The sequence below is a fragment of the Otolemur garnettii genome, unplaced genomic scaffold (assembly GCF_000181295.1).
Source record: "Otolemur garnettii isolate 467f Iridium unplaced genomic scaffold, OtoGar3 scaffold00049, whole genome shotgun sequence".
NCBI classification, from domain to species: Eukaryota; Metazoa; Chordata; class Mammalia; order Primates; family Galagidae; genus Otolemur; species Otolemur garnettii.
This window is the reverse complement of record NW_003852444.1, coordinates 3164757-3181986: the sequence shown is the minus strand read 5'-3', so window position 1 is coordinate 3181986 and position 17230 is coordinate 3164757. Positions and strand designations below refer to the sequence as shown.

The following is a 17230-nucleotide window of genomic DNA, read 5'->3' as shown; positions in this document are numbered from 1 at the left end:
CAAAATGTTAATAAACGCCAAAGTTGAGAAACTTAGATAAGGGAAGCATATTTTCCTTCTGGGGGGCGGGGAGTAGCAAAATCACATCGAGAGCTTGTGGGCGGGGCGATGTTGTCAGAAGATACCTATCTACCATGTCTTCTTCCTCATTTCTATATTTTCCACCTCTTCATGTTTCTTTGTTCTGCCTGGGTTTCCCCAAGTGATGGTTTAAGGTTCTACAATGAGCATTTGCTGATGATATTTACAGATATTAGGAAATGTTTATTTGATCCAGAAGACTCCTACATTCTCCACATCCCTGGGCTAATGCAGACACATTGGTGTAAGCTTTTATATTAGTCTTGTCGCTTGGAGTCTGGGCTGGGTATTGCCCCAGGAATAGATGTTTAATTACAGCCAATTGATTTACTTCTTGGCCTTTTCCAGGGTACTGTTTTGTTTACACCAGGTACTTCTGTTCTATCTTTTGAACCAAAAATTTGTACTGGCTCTTTCTTTATTCCTTGAGAACTTTTATTTTTTCTTTTTGAGTCTTGTCTTGCAGGTGCCAGTGCTCTTGGAGTCTAGAATCCATAGTTGGACCTCTGATTCTGTAAATTGATCTTACTCCTTGTCATCGAAATCCTGGCATAGTGGATGGATAGGGTGTCCTAGTTCTTTGCACCAAATTCCCATGAATTCCCTCTGTTTTATGGGAATTCCTTTCCCATGATAACCTACTGCTATGTTTGTTGTTTGCCTAAACTTCTGCCTGTGTTTTACTTCCAGGACCTTTCAAGATTTCCTGTTATATCCCATGGATCTGCCTAACTTCCAGGCTAACACTCTAATCTTACTCTTTTGCCACTATTCAACCCGCTGGTTAATATCATGGGAGAGTTTCTCTATCTAGTACTTCTTAATGTTTTTCCTACAATTTGAATCTTACTCAAATTTACTGCCATAGCTTTTAACACAGCTACAGAAATTTCTCTTTTCCAGACTTTGAGAGAATATTTATCTTAATCAAGAATATTTTCTAAAAAAAAAAAGAATATTTTCTTTACTTCTCCAGTAGGAATTCACCAGTTGACACTTACCTTTTGTCTTTCTACTCAGAGACTGAGCATCTTCTTTTTTGTTTTATTAAGTCATCTATACATAGATCATGAATACATTTATGCCTTTGTGGGAGTCAATGTATTGATTATTTGTACAAATTAGAATGCTTACATCCTACTAATTAACATAGCTGTTACCTCATTTATTTAATCACAGTGTTAAGACATTTGTGGTCAATACTTGATAAATGCTTGATAGATTTGACTTGTACCCTTGCGATATGCTCCATAGGTGTAGTCCCACCATTAACACTTCCTCTATTGAATGACCCCTCTCCCTTCTCATCCCCTTCCCTCCTTCATCCTGAGCTGTAGTTGTGATTCATCTCTCATATGAAAGTGTGAGTGATGGCTCAGTGCCTGTGGCTCAAGCAGCTAAGGCACCAGCCATATACACCTGAGCTGGCAGGTTCAAATCCAGCCCAGGTCCACCAAACAACCATGATGGCTGCATAGCTGGGCATTGTGGCGGGCGCCTGTAGTCCAAGCTACTTGGAAGGTGGAGGCAAGAGAATTGCTTGAGCCCAGGAGTTGGGGTTTGTTGTGAGCTGTGATGTCATGGCACTCTACCCAGGATGACAGCTTGAGGCTCTGTCTCAAAAAAAAAAAAAAAGGTGTGAGTGATTATAAATTGGTTTTATAGTAGTACTGAGTACATTGGATATTTTTTCCATTCCTGAGATACTTTACTAAGAAGAATGTTTTCCAGCTCCATCCATGTAAACATAAAAGAGGTAAAGTCTCCACCTTTTTTTAATGCTGCATACTGAGCATCTTCTTAATTAGTTCTTCCAGTGACTTTGTTCAACCATGGACGAAGAGTATAGGAGAATAATAAAGATGATCTTCTCAATCACTTGAGTCTGTTCTGTCTGTCCACTCATTAAGAATGAGACATGCACGGATAGTAGAGTTAATATTTTCTGAAATTTTTCCTTTCTAGACATGGTTTCCCTTCTTCTGTTGTTTAGATAGCATTTAAGTCAATTATATCTAAATAATATTTCTATCAATTCTTAAGTATAAATATTACTTTAATACTGCACAAGTTATTTATAAAAAGAGAATGATATTGTGGGGATCACGCCTATAATTTATCCTATTAGGGTACGTGTGAATTTGTCTAAAGGTTGAATATAAATGTCTTAACACAACAATTATGAGAAAGACATGATGGCTATGTTAGCCAGTTGGATGAGAGTTTTCCAAACTGCATATGGAAGCAGCACACTGTATCCTATGATAGAATTAATGTACACAATTATGATCTAATAAAAAAAATGAAAATTAAAAAAAAATTTGACCAGTAACCAATCCCATTAAAAACTATTCTTATCTTTTAAACCTACGAGTGAGAAAAAAAAAAGTAAAACACGTTCTATTAAAAATTGGTCTTCTCTCAGCATTAACCAACAATACTATATTTTAAACACTAAAATTGTTTTCTCTAAAAAGCAAATAAACAAAAATTCAAAGGTAGGTGCTAGATTTCTGTTACTGATGCTTTCCGAGTAATTAGGATTTTTTTAATCCTCCTTACTACAAAAGAAGCAAACAGATAATATTTTGTAGCTGTAAGGCTAAGGGAGAGCTGCGTGAAACTGCATGATTTCTGTTTTCTAAATAGAGAAATTTTTTTTTCTAGTTGTGTCTTTATTTGTAATGGTAGTCTTTTGGAAGAAATCATCATCAAAGTTTTTCACTTAGTCTTAATTGATCACTTAACTCGGTCATGTATGTTCCCATGATACTTTCTTTTCCATTATTCCCTTAGCAACTGTCACACACTGGAACAAATACAGATCTGATAGGATTTGGGCTAGTCCATCTAATCTATTAACTGCCACTCCAATGATTATTCTCTATTTGACATCAAATATTTTTAAGGTAATAATTTTTAGGGCAATAGGAACCTTTAAGAGGTTCCTAAAACAAGTGAATAGGAGTTTTTCAAAGGGTCTTCACCTTTGGCTACTTATTCTTTTTTAATTGAGTATTCACCTTAGCCCAGAGTGTAATGTCACACCAACAAGGATGGGCCTGAGTAAGAAGAGACTGATAGCCACGGGTCTTTTGTATTTAATATCTATATTCACTAGAATATCCTACTAGGGAGGAGTATGATGAATTTTAATCTGAAACTTACATGATTATTTCTTTAATTTGTTCTTCTATTATAGAATATTTAAAAAATCCCATATTGGGGTTTAATGCTATGTCTAGCTGAACTCCTAGACAAAAACTGACATGCATAAGGTAATCCCAAGACATATGGTTGACAGTTGATCCTGAAATAGTTTTACTCTTGTCAATACTTTTCTGCCGAGATGTATAACTGCAGACATTTCTATAGAGACACTCCTTGACTCATAATGAGGTTATATCCTGATAAACCTGTTGTAAACTGAAAATATCAAAAGCTGAAAATGCATTTAACGTACCTAACCTACCAAACATCGTGGTTTAGCCTAACCTACCTTAAATGTGCTCAGAACATTTATGGTAGCTTACAGTTGGGAACAATCATTTAACACAAAGTGTAGACTATATAGTGTAATTTATTGGACACTGTACTGAAAGTGAAAACTGTACTGAATTTGAAAACAGAATGGGTACTTGATATAGGATTTCTCCTGAATGAGTATCACTTCTGCACCATCATCGTCCAAATATTTTAAGTTGAACCTTCATAAGTCTGGGGGTATATTTATTCTGAAGATAATTAAAATATACCAAACCTACACGGGAAATATTAGCTGCTAAAATGAAACAGGTTAAAAATCTATTTCCCTTGATTAAATAATTTCTAGATATCTAAACTTATGTGCTAATATTTCTATAAGCTGTTCTTAGCTTCAATTAATGTTCTAGGCATTTATCTGTGGATTGTTTACATTTATCTCTGTTATTAGTAATTAGAGAAAATATATTAATATAAAATATGACTGTACCCCATTTAGTTTTAAAATACTATTTTGGTTTTGGTTCCTATTTTAAGGCCATTTAGCAAAATATATAAGTTGAAATGATCTTGGCAATCACTGGTTGACATCATAATATAATCTCTCTTATTTTACCTCTTTTTGGGCTTAAGTCTATCACTTTTTGGAATATAAAACTGAAATATTATGGGTTGGTTTCCAGGGAAACTTTAAATTACATAGGAATCCTGAAGATTCACTATATCGAGACCTCAAATAATTTTTCACTAGGAACTAAAAGTCAAAAAGTATGTGAGACACCATGAAACTTCTTATACAGTCTAACAAGGGGCTTCTTAACCTTACCTGAGGAAAAACATAGTAAACATTCAGGAAACATCTCCATACTTAGAAATGTAGTTAGGGAAAAACATAAGGGAAATAGCACAGGCTTTGGAGAAGGTCACACCAAAGTTGGTATCTGAGCTCTGCCATTATTAACTGTATGGCCTTGCACAGGTTACTGTTTTTTTCCCCTAAAAAACCTCAAGTAAATGGGGAATATAATTACCTAATAGTATAATAGATGTCAAAATGTCTTACAGTACCCAATATATATACTAGATATAAAAAAAAAGGGTACTAATTTTCCTCCATTTTCTTTTATTAAGTTCATGCAAATGAACAAGGCAGATTTTGTCATGACAATTTTAGGTTCCAATGTATCTTTCCAGTCACTACATGAAGATATGGCCCTGAAACTCTCCATTGGATCAGGTGATCTTCTAAAGAAAAAAAAAAAGAGAAATGGGTGACCCTACTGGGCTCTATTTAAAGAGCATATTTTTATTTTGGAGTAAATTTTCCTCTCTCTCCAAGGCAGAATGCAATTTCTTTTCTTTTTTTTTTTGAGACAGAGCCTCAAGCTGTACCCCTGGGCAGAGTGCCGTGGCATTACAGCTCACAGCAACCTCCAACTCCTGGGCTCAAGCGAGTCTCCTGCCTCCGTCTCCCAAGTAGCTGGGACCACAGGCGCCCGCCACAATGCCTGGCTATTTTTTGGTTGCAGCTGTCATTGTTGTTTGGCGGGTCTGGGCTGGGGATTCGAACCCGCCACCTTAGGTGTACGTGGCTGGCGCCTTAGCCGGTTGAGCTATAGGCACCGAGCCCAGAATGCAATTTCAAACCCTTTGGGAAAGTTGAAAATTGAGATGAGTGAAATACCATGACTGGAGTCAGCTGATATCACCCTAAAGCGAGAGCACAGCCCAACCTTGGTTGTAAGAACCAGGAGGGGAGGGAGGACCAGGGAGAAAGAGATCTGAGAGTAGTAGCACCCCTAAGTCAGGCAAAGTATCCTCTTGGTTATTCACTTGATGATTCAGCCCATGCTGCTGGTCACCGTGCCTGGATAACAACACTCTAATGGAGTTGCAAACACTGGGGGAAAACCCAAAATGGAGGGCTTGATTGGACAGTGATTGGTGTGATTTGTCTTTGCCTAAATCATGGGCAATTGGGAGAAGAAGAAATACTTTCCAGTGCCAAGAACATTATTGTTTTTGCATTCAACACTTGAAGATTTATCTGTCAGGAATACTTTGTTTTTCATAGATATGTTTTGTTAGAGTCTTGACCAGGTTGCCAACTTAAAGGACAGGAGGTCATTGGGCTCTTCTTTACCTTCTCTTCTGACATTCTTTTGTGCCTGAATTTGCATTTCCTAGGGCTAGAAGGGATTGTCAAGTGGTAGTCTGTGTGTTGAGAGGTACTTTTTTTTTGGCTGGGGGGAAAGGTTGGGTGGCAAGTCTCAAGGAGGACTAGATACCATTACAAAGGGTTTAGCATTTATTCTCAGGGCAATTGGGAGGCATTGAAGATTTTAACATTTCATCATAAAAAGCAACTCTTTTTAGATATGTGGATTTTAAAATACATTATTTTCTATGGCCGCTGTAACAAATTACCATAGGAAGGTTGAAAGAACACAAATTTATTATCTTACAGTACTGTAGGTCAGAAATTTGGCAAACATTTTAGTGGGCTAAGGTGAATGTATAACATAGTTACACTCCTTCGTGGGGAGAATTCATTTTTGTGGTCGTTCAGATTGTTGGCAGAATTTAGTTCACTTTCTCTGTTTTTTTTTTTTTTTCAGAATTCAGTTCAATTCAATACAACCTTGTTTGTAAGAGCCAGGAGTGGAGGGAGGAGCATCATTCAGTACATAATTTAGCGCAGTTGTGATTGCAAGGCCAAATTCCCCATTTCCTTGATAGTTTTCAGCTGATGGCCCTTTGTAGCTTCAGGAGCAGTGATTATCAACTTGTGTGCCATGTGAGGATCTTAGGTGTGCCGTGAAATTTTTAAAGATCATTAATTATTTTCAAAAGAAGTTCAAAACAGTGAGTATATATATTTTTTTAGTCTTTTTCTTTGATCAACATAATTTAAGTGTGAGACAGAAGTTTATGAGTTAAATTGTGCTGTGAGATGAGAAAAGGTTGAAAAACACTGTTCTAGAGATTGCTTATATTCCTTGCTTCCATGGCCCCCTTTCTCCATTTTCAAAGCCCGAGATGCCAGTCAGGTCCTTCTCACGCTTTGAATCTCTCTTGCCTCTCTATTGTTGCATCTCTCCAGTCAAATCTCTCTGCTTTTTCTACTTTTAAGGGTCCAAGTGATTATATTGGATCCCCCAGATAATCTAGGCTAATCTTCTCATCTTAATGTTCATAGTCATAATCAATCTGATTGTATTACATTATATAATATTATATTCACAGGATCCCAGTACTGACATCCTTGCAGGACCATTATTCACCTACTACAAAACTCATTTTAAAGTATAGATTTTATTTTAAACCATGAGCATAGAAAATATTACCCAAGGATAATGTGTGGTTGTTTCTTGAATCTTTACCTGCTGGGAGTTTGCTTCACACATCCTGTATGTCCCAGTCTCTTGGGTATCCAGAGCTCCTATATTATTTCCAGATTTGGGAAATCTGGAGATATACTCGTCTTAGCCTGTTTGAGCCACTATAAGAAAACATCATGGACTGGGTGACTTATAAACAACAGGAATGTATTTCTCACAGTTCTGGAGGCTGGGAAATTTAAGATCAGGGTGTCAGAAGATTCAGTGTCTGGTGAGAGCCTGCTTCTTCATTCTTAAGTGGCTGTCTTGTTGTAACCTCACAATGTAGATGGGGGAAGGGAGCTCTCTGGCTCCTCTTTTATAAGGGCACTCATCGCATTGATGAGGGCATAGTCCTCGTTACCTAATCACCTCTCAAAGTTCCCACTGCCAAATACCATCATTTTGGGCATTAGGCCAAAATGGGCAACCATCATTGGGCAACACTTGAATTGTAGGGACACACAAATAGTCTATAGTGGTACTTTACCAATTTCTCAAGCAGAGAACTGGTAGCTGGTTCCTGCCTTTGCTAGGGTCATGGTCTGTGGCTAATCCTGATTTCTGCCCTTTGCTTTATCTCAGCCATTTCTGCCCCTCAAACTCTCTTCTGCCCTTGGATTATACCTTTTGGATCTAGATGACATCATCAGATTGCTCTAGAGCTGCCAGGCTCCCTCTTGGACTTGATTTATGGTTGTCAACCTTGTTGTGAAGTTTTATTTTTTACTTTCCACTCTTATCCTCTCTCTGCAGCATGCTACAGTCAATGTAGCCCTGAGGTGAGTTATGACTTTTCTTAGGCACTTATTCTAGTATCTAGAATCTTATATAAGAGTGAGCGCTTCAAGCCCTTTGAAAGATGAGAGAGATACCAGGGAAATAGGAGTCAATATCTGTTGTTAGGCCATAGATTCCCCAAACTGAGGGTAAGAGCACAGGATTTAGAAACTGACAATTTTGGGTTCCATTCCAGGTTCTGACATTCAGCAGCTATCGGTAATGTTAAACAACCTCTTTTAGTTTTAATTTTCTCATTTGGGAAGTGGGAATCAAGGATAACCTCAAGGGTTTGTTATGTATATTACATGAGATAATGCATATAACCTAGTATAGTGTAGTAAGTGCTCATTTCATGGTATTTCCCTCCCTGGTGTATCCTATCTTTAAAGATACAGAGGTAAACAAGAAAACATAAGCCATTGGTATGCTGCATCCAGAGGTTTTTATTTGGAGATTTTGAGTTAAAGGAAACTATCAGTTTGTGTAGTCACTGACAGAGTCAATGGCATGCAGGCAGGGAAGTAGGATCTCATGAGTCCTTGGCGGTGTTTTCAATCCAGGATAAATATTTGTATACATTGGTATAAATGCCAACGTCCCCTCCCATGAAATGTCCGACTTCAATCCCCTGGAGCTTGTTTTTGCAGATGACAGTAGCTACAGCCACCTCCTGCCAAAGATCATGAAGAGATGGAGGGAGGGAGAGAGAGAGAGAGAGTGAGATCTTCTCATAGGAACCTTCTCTAGTCCTGAACTTGGGTGAGATATGCCTACAGAGAACATGCTGGGTTATGAAAAGAGCACTGACTTAGGGGACCGAATCCTAGCTTTGCTGTTACCTAGCCTTGTGTGATCTTAAGAAAGTCAGAAAATAGCCTCTCTAGAAATCATGTATAAAATGAGTTAAAGCCCATTTTTTTTTGAAATAGTGAAGCCAGTTTCAACTTGTAAAAAGTTTGATTTGTTTTTAAAAGCAATGCCTATTTTCACTATTTTATTTGCAGCTATGAGAATGAACACCTACCAAGTGTGTTTCAGGCAAGGCTGATGCCCTTTAATGAATAAAGGTACCCTTTAAGGAGAGCTCATTAGTGAAGAAACAGTGGTGGCTTGGCACAGTCTTATCAAATTCTCAAAAAATTATTTAGAAATCAAATATCTTTTTGTATCATGATTAGTTAACTAGATACATACAAGTAAATGAAAGCTGAACATAGAGAAAGGATTACCCCAAAAATTCGACTGAATACTTTCACAAATTTTACACAGAGGGAGTTCCTGTGGCTTCGCCCTTGCTCAGTTTTCTGGCACTCCGCATCAGACATCACAGGGGCCTCCAGGTTCTGCCGCAAGTCGGGGTGTCTGCCTAAGGGGACAGGGATAAAGGAAAACATCCTGTTAACAACACCACTCTCCATTTCAACTAGTGTATTTCTGTGTAAGTCTGAAGAAAACAAGGAATGATTGAAATGGAATAAATGAACTTGAGGATGGTTGTGAGTTTAAAAAGTAGAGTTTCCTTTCTACTCCATGGCCTATTTTGGAGGAGTGAGTGAACTGAGTCACGTTATTGGAATTATTCTTTATAAGTGAAATGCATGTGTATGGGAAGTAGGACCACAGCCTCCTTCATGTGTATGGTGCCTGTGACCATCAAGGTTGGTGTGTGTGGCCTCTATGCAGAGTCGGATGGCCTGGTGTTTCCAGCAGTGAGATGTTAGACACTCCGGGAAAGAAGGAGGTTTGTTCTTCTGGGCAGGTCTTTTTTGGCCAGACCCACACTCATGTGGCATCTCCCTTGGGTCTCCACCAATTCTCCTCTCCTCTCACAGTTAAGAGGAGGCAGATGTTCCTCTTCAAGCATAACTGATGGCCCTGATATGCTGTGGGAGGTACACTCACCACTGTTTTCTTGGCTCCAGTCCAAACCTGAGAGCAGACAGACAGTGCCTGGCTGGACATTACGAGTGGCAAGGGGAAGGGGCTGGACTTTGTGGTTGAGGACAGCAGGCTTATCCAGCTTGATGAGCATAATGTCATCTTGTGGGGAGCTATGACTATAGTTCCAGTAGCGGACAATCTGGATAGGGTTAATCGTCTGCTCTGTCCCATCTCTGATTCTGCTTTTCAAATTTCCCAACATCACTTTCAGATTTCTGTAGAGAGAAGGGGTTTGATGTAATCACAATCATCATCATCATCATCATCTCTAAGACTCTGAATATTACAATGTGCCAGTTACTGTGCCAAGTGCTTTATCTGGATTATCTCATTTAACTCACAAGTCTATACAGCAGGGCTTATTTCTATCCTCCTTTTACACAATATACACTGGAGGCACCCATGGTCATATAGTAAATGGTGGAGCCTGTAACCACTGTGTTTTCATGTAATGTTGGTAACATAGTGGAAAGGAAGATGATGCAATCAAATCATTTTCCTTCCTCTCCAGCTACAGCCTATCCAGAATGAGATGACCTGAATGTTGGGTATCTGGTTCACTAACTACTTTGCTGTGCACCTGTGGAATGTGACATAGTGGACTAAACCCATAGGTTTTTTTGCTCTCTTGCTTCTCATTGGGTTTGGGCCAATAGGAAGCACCAGAAGGAAATTGGAAGAAGAATGGTATAGCAATATTTGTCCTCCCAGCTTCCTCTATGCAGTGTCACCACAGACTGGTTGTGTCCCTTGACACAGGTTACAATTCCTGTCAAATAGTCTCTTCATACGGGTTACTTTTCCTTCCTTGAAAACTACTCTCTCCTCTTTTCTCTTTAAGCCTAGGGGTGGTAACTGCATTTTCATAATAGCAACCCAGGTGGTATGGAACTATTCTTTGTGTTTTCCTTTTGATGTCTCCATACTTTTGCTCTTAGTTCCTCTTAAAAACTCTCCTCAATTTACCCAATCTGAGTATATCATTAGTTTTTACCTGCCAGGCCTTTAACTGATAAAATGCATTCATATTGCCAGAAAGAAGGTTTGAAAAAACTGATGGAGGAGGACTAATATGTAGCAGAGAGTTTCTCAACAGTGGCACTAGTGCTTTTTGGGTTGGACAAGTCTTTGTTGTGGGGTACAACGCTGTGCACCATAGGATGTTGAGCAGTGTTTTTGCTCTGGCCTCTACCCACTAGATGCCACTAGCGCCACCTCCTGATTGTGACAACCAAAACCATCTTCAGACATTGTCAAAGGTACCATGGAAGGAAGTTATCCTTATTTGAAAATCTCTGATCTAGAATGAATAGTAGCCATATCAGAAGCTGGGGATGCCCAGTACTCACGGTAAGTAGCAGTGAGCTGGGGCCAGCACCCACTTGGTTTTGATGAGGACACCCACACAGGGGTTGAAGTGAGATTTTAGGTATACTAAGTAGGGAGCATGATCTTCCTTCTGCACAGATGAGTGAGCAAAGAAAGTTGTCCCTGAGAAAATAATTCATATACAAATTAATATTCTTAATATGTGTTAAAGTAAATAAATTAGATGATCATTTCCTAGTTGAAATATGTATGATTTTAAAGAAGTCATCAATTAGCCAGGAAATGTAAATATTTGACTTTTTTCTCTAATAAAAATGTAAATTAAAATGACATACTATTTTATCTAATTTATTAATTATTTTCTGTTTAATATTGATGATATTTAATCTAAGAAAGAGTATGAGAAAAATCCTCATTTACTGCTTCTTAATTGATGCAATCTTCTTGAAAATCAATTTAGAAATAGGCTTCAAGAATTGTGAATTTTTGAAGAAGGTAGAATGTGTAAAAAACAAACAAATCTATAAGTTATTTATAACTTGTGATTTAATCATCCCAACCCAAGAATGTATTCTAAAGAAAAAATCAGATATAAAGATTATGAATAAGTGTGCTCACTTTAGCACTATAATAACTGAAAATTGGAAACATAAATGTCCAGTATAGTAGTATTGGAGATTTAATAAAGAAACATGTGAACAAGTGGAACATCATATATTAAAAGTTGTATTTATAGGCCAGGTGCAGTGGCTTACACCTGTAATCCTAACATTCTGAGAGGCTGAGGCAAGTGGATCGCTTGAGCTTAGGAGTTTGAGACAAGCCTGAGCAGGACTGAGACCCCATCTCTACTAAAATAATAAAACTAGCTGGGCGTTGTGGTGGTCACCTGTAGTCCCAGCTACTTGGGAAGCTGAGGTAAGAGGATTGCTTGAGCTCAGGAGATTGAGATTGCCATGAGCTATGATGCCACAGCTCTATATGCAGGGAGACAGAGTGAGACTCTGTCTCAAAAAAAAAAAAAAAAAAAGGTCGTATTTATAAAATATATTAAACAACATAGAAAATGTCAAAGCTTTAACTTAAAGCTTCTTTAAAATAGCAATAAAATATATGTAATGTAATCCAATTGTTAAAAAACAAAAAACATATAAAGCTTGAGAGTAAATTTAAACAGTAATGACTGGGAGGTGGGATTGTGACTGATACCTATTTCTTTCTATGTTTGAAATTTTAAAATTTCCTAATATGAACATATAATGTTTTATAAATTAATTGTTTTAAAAATACCCCAGCAAATAAAAGTGGGGGGGGTAGGCTGATTCTAATATCAGAAATAAAGACCTTCTTGTTTTGATGCTCTCAGTTCTTCTGCTAATCCTCCCCAACCCTAGGCTCATACTTCCCCACATCCTCCTTGGTGTGACCACACAGTTAGAAACTCCAAAGCGAATAGGATGGATGGTTAATGAGTGAAAGAAAGATTAAGCTTTATACTAAACATTGTTTCATGTGCTTTACATGGATTTTTTTAATCCCAGTAACTCTATCATGTAGGTAGTAATACCCACATTTTGAAGAAACTAGAACTTAATTAATTAACTTAGCAGAAATGTCATACAATCTAGTAGTCAGGTGTGGTAAGAAGTGCTTCCCCCATGAAATTCTGTCATGAAAACTTAATGGAAGGCAGGTGCTGCAGAAGATAGGGCCCTACTTTGATCTTGTTTCCATGTTCTTTATCCCCTGCATTCTGTGTCTGTAATGTTTTGAAAAAAGGGGGCATATCAAAGGTCAAAATTTATTCTCTATTCTTGTGCACACTGGGACTTACTCAGAGGGTTGAGAACCACTTTTTTTTTGTTGTTGTTTTGTTGGGGACTGAGTCTCACTCTGTCGTCCTGAGTAGAGTGCTGTAGAATCATCATACCTCACGGCAACCTCATACTCCTGGGTTTAAGCAATCTTCTTGCCTCAGCCTCTTCAGTAGCTGGGACTACAGGCTCCCACCACAACACTCAACTAATTTTTCTAGTTTTAGTAGAACTTGTTTAGGCTGTTCTCAAACTCCTAAGCTCAAGCAACCCACCTGCCTTTGCCTCCCAGAGTGCTAAGATTACAGGCATCAGAAACCACACCTGGCCTGAGGCCCATAGTTTTTAATAAGAAGGTGGGAAACACTCACCGTTGAGCATTCTTCAAGGCAGATGTGTGTGCCTTAACTCACCTCAGAGCTTAGCGATACAAGGGTAGGCTCAGCCTGTTCTGAAAGACTTTGGATGGAATCTAAGAGGGGAAACCCCTAACTCTGCTCATGACAGTATTTCTTGACTCTTCTGCAGTTCACACCTCCTGCCTCTGCCTTACCTCATCCTACATTAACCTATGTGTTGCAGAATAGAGCAGGTGGTCTTGGATACATACCAGCAAGGATACTCAAATACAGGATAAGTTTCATGGGGTCCAGCTCTTTTCCTGTGAGACGCAGAAGATCAGCGGATTTGGAGCCCTTAGCTCAGTTGTCTTCTATGGAACAGCTGGTAGAATTCAGTGGATATGGTTAGGTATGGGAGCACTCCATGGGGCTGGAAATCAGCTCAGGGCATACGCAGTGGGAGAAAGATGACTACAGAGAGACAGATGGAAGCCCCTCTGCTCCAGGGAAGGTGGGGACTGTGCCTCCACTGAGGCCTCTCAGGGAAAGAAAATGAATTCCTTAGATTCCTAGATCCACATCCCTCTCTCTGCTGTCCCTAGAGGCACATCTGCTTGAAGGTCATTTGATTGTCCGTGGAAAAGGGAGATCTAGGCTTGGGTTTTACCTTCTCAACGCAGTTTCTGAGGCCAGGGCTGTGGGGGACAAGATTCTCCACCTTAGCTCAGGAAGCATGTGCTGAATTTTGCCTTGAATCTCCTGTAAATTACTGATCCTCTCCCTCAGCCCCTCCCTTCTTTGTTACCCTAGCTTTATCTGCCCCTTTGATCACTATTTCATCACTCAGTCATCATCACCAACTTGGTCTTTGTTGTCCTGATCAACAGCTTTGAGCTAAGGAAATGGGGAAATAAAAAGCATTTATAGAACACTATCTTGAAAGTTGTGGAATGGTTTACAGTCTAGATGACATTAGATTCAGGATCTAATGTGTGTTGGTGACAGTTCAGAAAGCAGTAACTCTAAATGCTTTTTACCTAATGAAAATATTTCTCAGCTAATAATAGATTAGCACAGTCATCCTTGGATAATTGGGTGCATATCCTGACAAGAAAAAGCAGTAATACTGATAGTAAACATTGATTGAGTGCTTACTGAACCTCAGGAACTGAACTAAGTTTCTTACAGACTTATCAGGGGGTGATTTTATATCAGGTTAGTGTGAAATGTAAAATTAATCACATTTTGTATGACTTGAACATTTCAAAGTTTCTTTAATAATCTCATCAAATATCACAACAACCCTAGATAGAAGAGACAGGGCTGGACCTGGTATCATTTTTTCTGACCTATAGGTGGCAGCACTGAAGCGGACAGCGTTCAAGTGATTTTCCCAGTCTTGTAGGTCTTGTTACTGGATACCCAAAGTTTTTCAATTATGTCTTCCAGGATTCACCCCATCAACCAGCAGGGAGCTTGTGGGACTGTACAGTCACTCTCACATATCCCCTGAAGTTTGGAATGAAAACCAGACACGGCGCCCTCTCTCCTGAACCTCTCACAACACCGTGTGGGTAAGTTCATGAATGTACTTGAGGTTGGAAGACAGGGTGGGGTTGTAGAATGTTTTTTTTGTGTTTGTACGGGTAGGGGGGGATTAGTTAAAATAGGTAAAAATTTGAGAAAGAGGTATCCTTTATTTTCAAGTTGTTTTTTGTAAATCTTTTGGACAGATTATGGGCTATGAAGAGAGTTTGTGGTCTGGTGTGTGATCATGAAAGCTAAGAGCAGAAAATAAGGGTCACTATCTAGAAAAAGATCCCTGAAATCAACAGATTATCTGGAGGAGGCTGGCGCTGGGGACACAACCTTTCCATAATGTTCAATTTGTTTAGCTCTAGCCTGGACCTCTTGTCCTGCATATACAGTTTCCCCCTAGAAACCATTGTTTCTCCTTTAGGGTCCTGAAATTTAGCATGTCAAAATTAAATTCCTTATTCCTCCAGCCTGTCAATTTCACTCTTCAGCCTATGTTCTTTATTTTAGGGGATAACTCTACTTTCTGCCTGTTTGACTTCTCTCTTTTTTTTCACCCCAAAGTCGATCTTTCTTTCTGGGACCTCTTGAATTGAACTCCATCTTTCCATTCTCACTGCTGTCATCCTACACAGGTCATAATCTTGTCTCACTTGTACCTTTCTCTTCTTGGCCAACCTGGAATTCTATCTTTTACAAAGGACTATTTCTTTCATAAAATGTAGGTAAGATCATATTAATATTAATCTGCTACTGAATACTCTTCAGTAATTCCATATTGCCTCAGAATAGAGCTCACCTTTCCAACATAGATTAGGGGCTTCCCTTGATCCTCATGATATTGTCTCATCCTCTCTTTGTTACCGCTTACCACCTGCTCACACCACACCCTGCTACTTTCAAGGGTGGGTTTTCTTGTTTTAATACTAATGGGTATTGTACCAAAACTTTTCTTTGAAAAACTAACTTTAGAATCTTAGGTATGGATGTGTGATATTCAGTATTTTCTCATATGTTTGTAAACTTTTTGTTCTTACATTCTTTATGTACTTGTGTTATGATAGATTCCAAAGAGAGATAGAGAACATCCTCCCCTAGTCAGAGAGGACAATGTAGTGATAAGAACAGATTCAGAGATCTGGAAAGAGTTGGCCTTGGTGTCAGTTGGTGTTTGATGTTATGAGATACCACCTGAACAAATGAAGCAATTCTGAGAAGTGGGCTGAGTGTGACTGATAGGAATGAAGGAGGATGGAGTCAGGGTTATACACAGAGCTGGAGACAGAGCTGTAATTCCTCAGAGTAGCACAGAAAGGTGAGAGTAAATGAGAACAACAGAGGAGGGAGACACTAGTCACATTTGTAAGGAAAGGCTAGTGAGAAGAATTGAGAGGCTATGGAAGGCACTTGGAATGAATTTTAATTCCATGGAAGTGAGTCCACAGAAGGGTCACTTGGCTCCAACTTTGAAATTCTCTTTTCTAGATAAGGCAAACAAAGCTCAGATCCCTGAAACTAATTTTTCCTAGGTTAGGTTTCAGTAAGACTGACAATATTTTTATGGCTACTGACACAGAGAGTGCACAGATGTGTGACTGATGGATCCTTTGAACACCAAAGAACAAGACTGGCAGGGAGCCCTCTAGATAATAGACCTTTGTAAAATCATATCCCATTTCTGCTATCTGCACTGTTCAGAATCCCCAGGCAGGATATAAATCCCATCTCTATGTTTTGTCTTCTGGATGGGATACATGCCATCAACATGACGTGTATCCACCTATCAACCATGCTGACAGTGACTGGTGAGTGGCTGAAGGTATATCTTGGGGGATGAGGCTATGGTACTGTGTTGGAAAGTAAGAGCTATAGGACAGATCAACAAATCAAAAAGTTGGTTTTTTGAAAAAATCAACAAATTTGATAAACCTTTGGCCAACCTAACCAAGAAAAAAAGAATAAAGTCTCTAATATTGTCAATCAGAAATGGTAAAGATGAAATAACAGCAGACCCTTTAGAAATTCAAAAAATCCTTAATGAATATTATAAGAAACTTTATTCCCAGAAATATGACAATCTGAAGGAAATTGACCAATACTTGGAAGCACATCATCTCCCAAGACTTAGCCAGAATGCAGTGGAAATGTTGAATAGACCTATATCAAGCTCTGAAATAGCATCAACTATACAAAATCTCCCTAAAAAGAAAGCCCAGGACCAGACGGCTTCACATCAGAATTCTACCAAACCTTTAAAGAGGAACTAGCACCTATATTACTCAACCTTTTCCAAAACATAGAAAAAGACAGAATGCTACCCAACACTTCTATGACGCTAACATCACCCTGATCCCCAAACCAGGAAAAGACCCAACATGAAAAGAAAATTATAGACCAATATCACTAATGAATATTGATGCAAAAATATTCAACAAAATCCTAACAAACAGAATCCAGCAACACATCAAACAAATTATACACCATGACCAAGTGGGTTTTATCCCAGGATCTCAAGGATGGGTCAACATATGTAACTCTATAC

The 17230-nt window shown here is 38.8% G+C and overlaps 1 protein-coding gene and 1 pseudogene across 1 annotated transcript; one reads left to right on the top strand and one right to left on the bottom strand.

Moving 5' to 3' along the window:
- Positions 1-8199: 8199 nt before the first annotated feature.
- PRSS37 (protease, serine 37) lies at positions 8200-13463 on the bottom strand. The gene is made up of 5 exons (XM_003791641.3): positions 13422-13463; positions 11018-11159; positions 9630-9883; positions 8957-9093; positions 8200-8397 (listed from the first exon to the last, which is right to left on the bottom strand). Exons 1-5 carry the CDS (start codon positions 13453-13455, stop codon positions 8257-8259), a joined length of 708 nt encoding a protein of 235 aa, XP_003791689.1. The 5' UTR covers positions 13456-13463; the 3' UTR covers positions 8200-8256.
- A 2990-nt stretch (positions 13464-16453) lies between these two features.
- LOC100951880 overlaps positions 16454-17230 on the top strand; it is a 7813-nt pseudogene continuing 7036 nt past the window's right edge.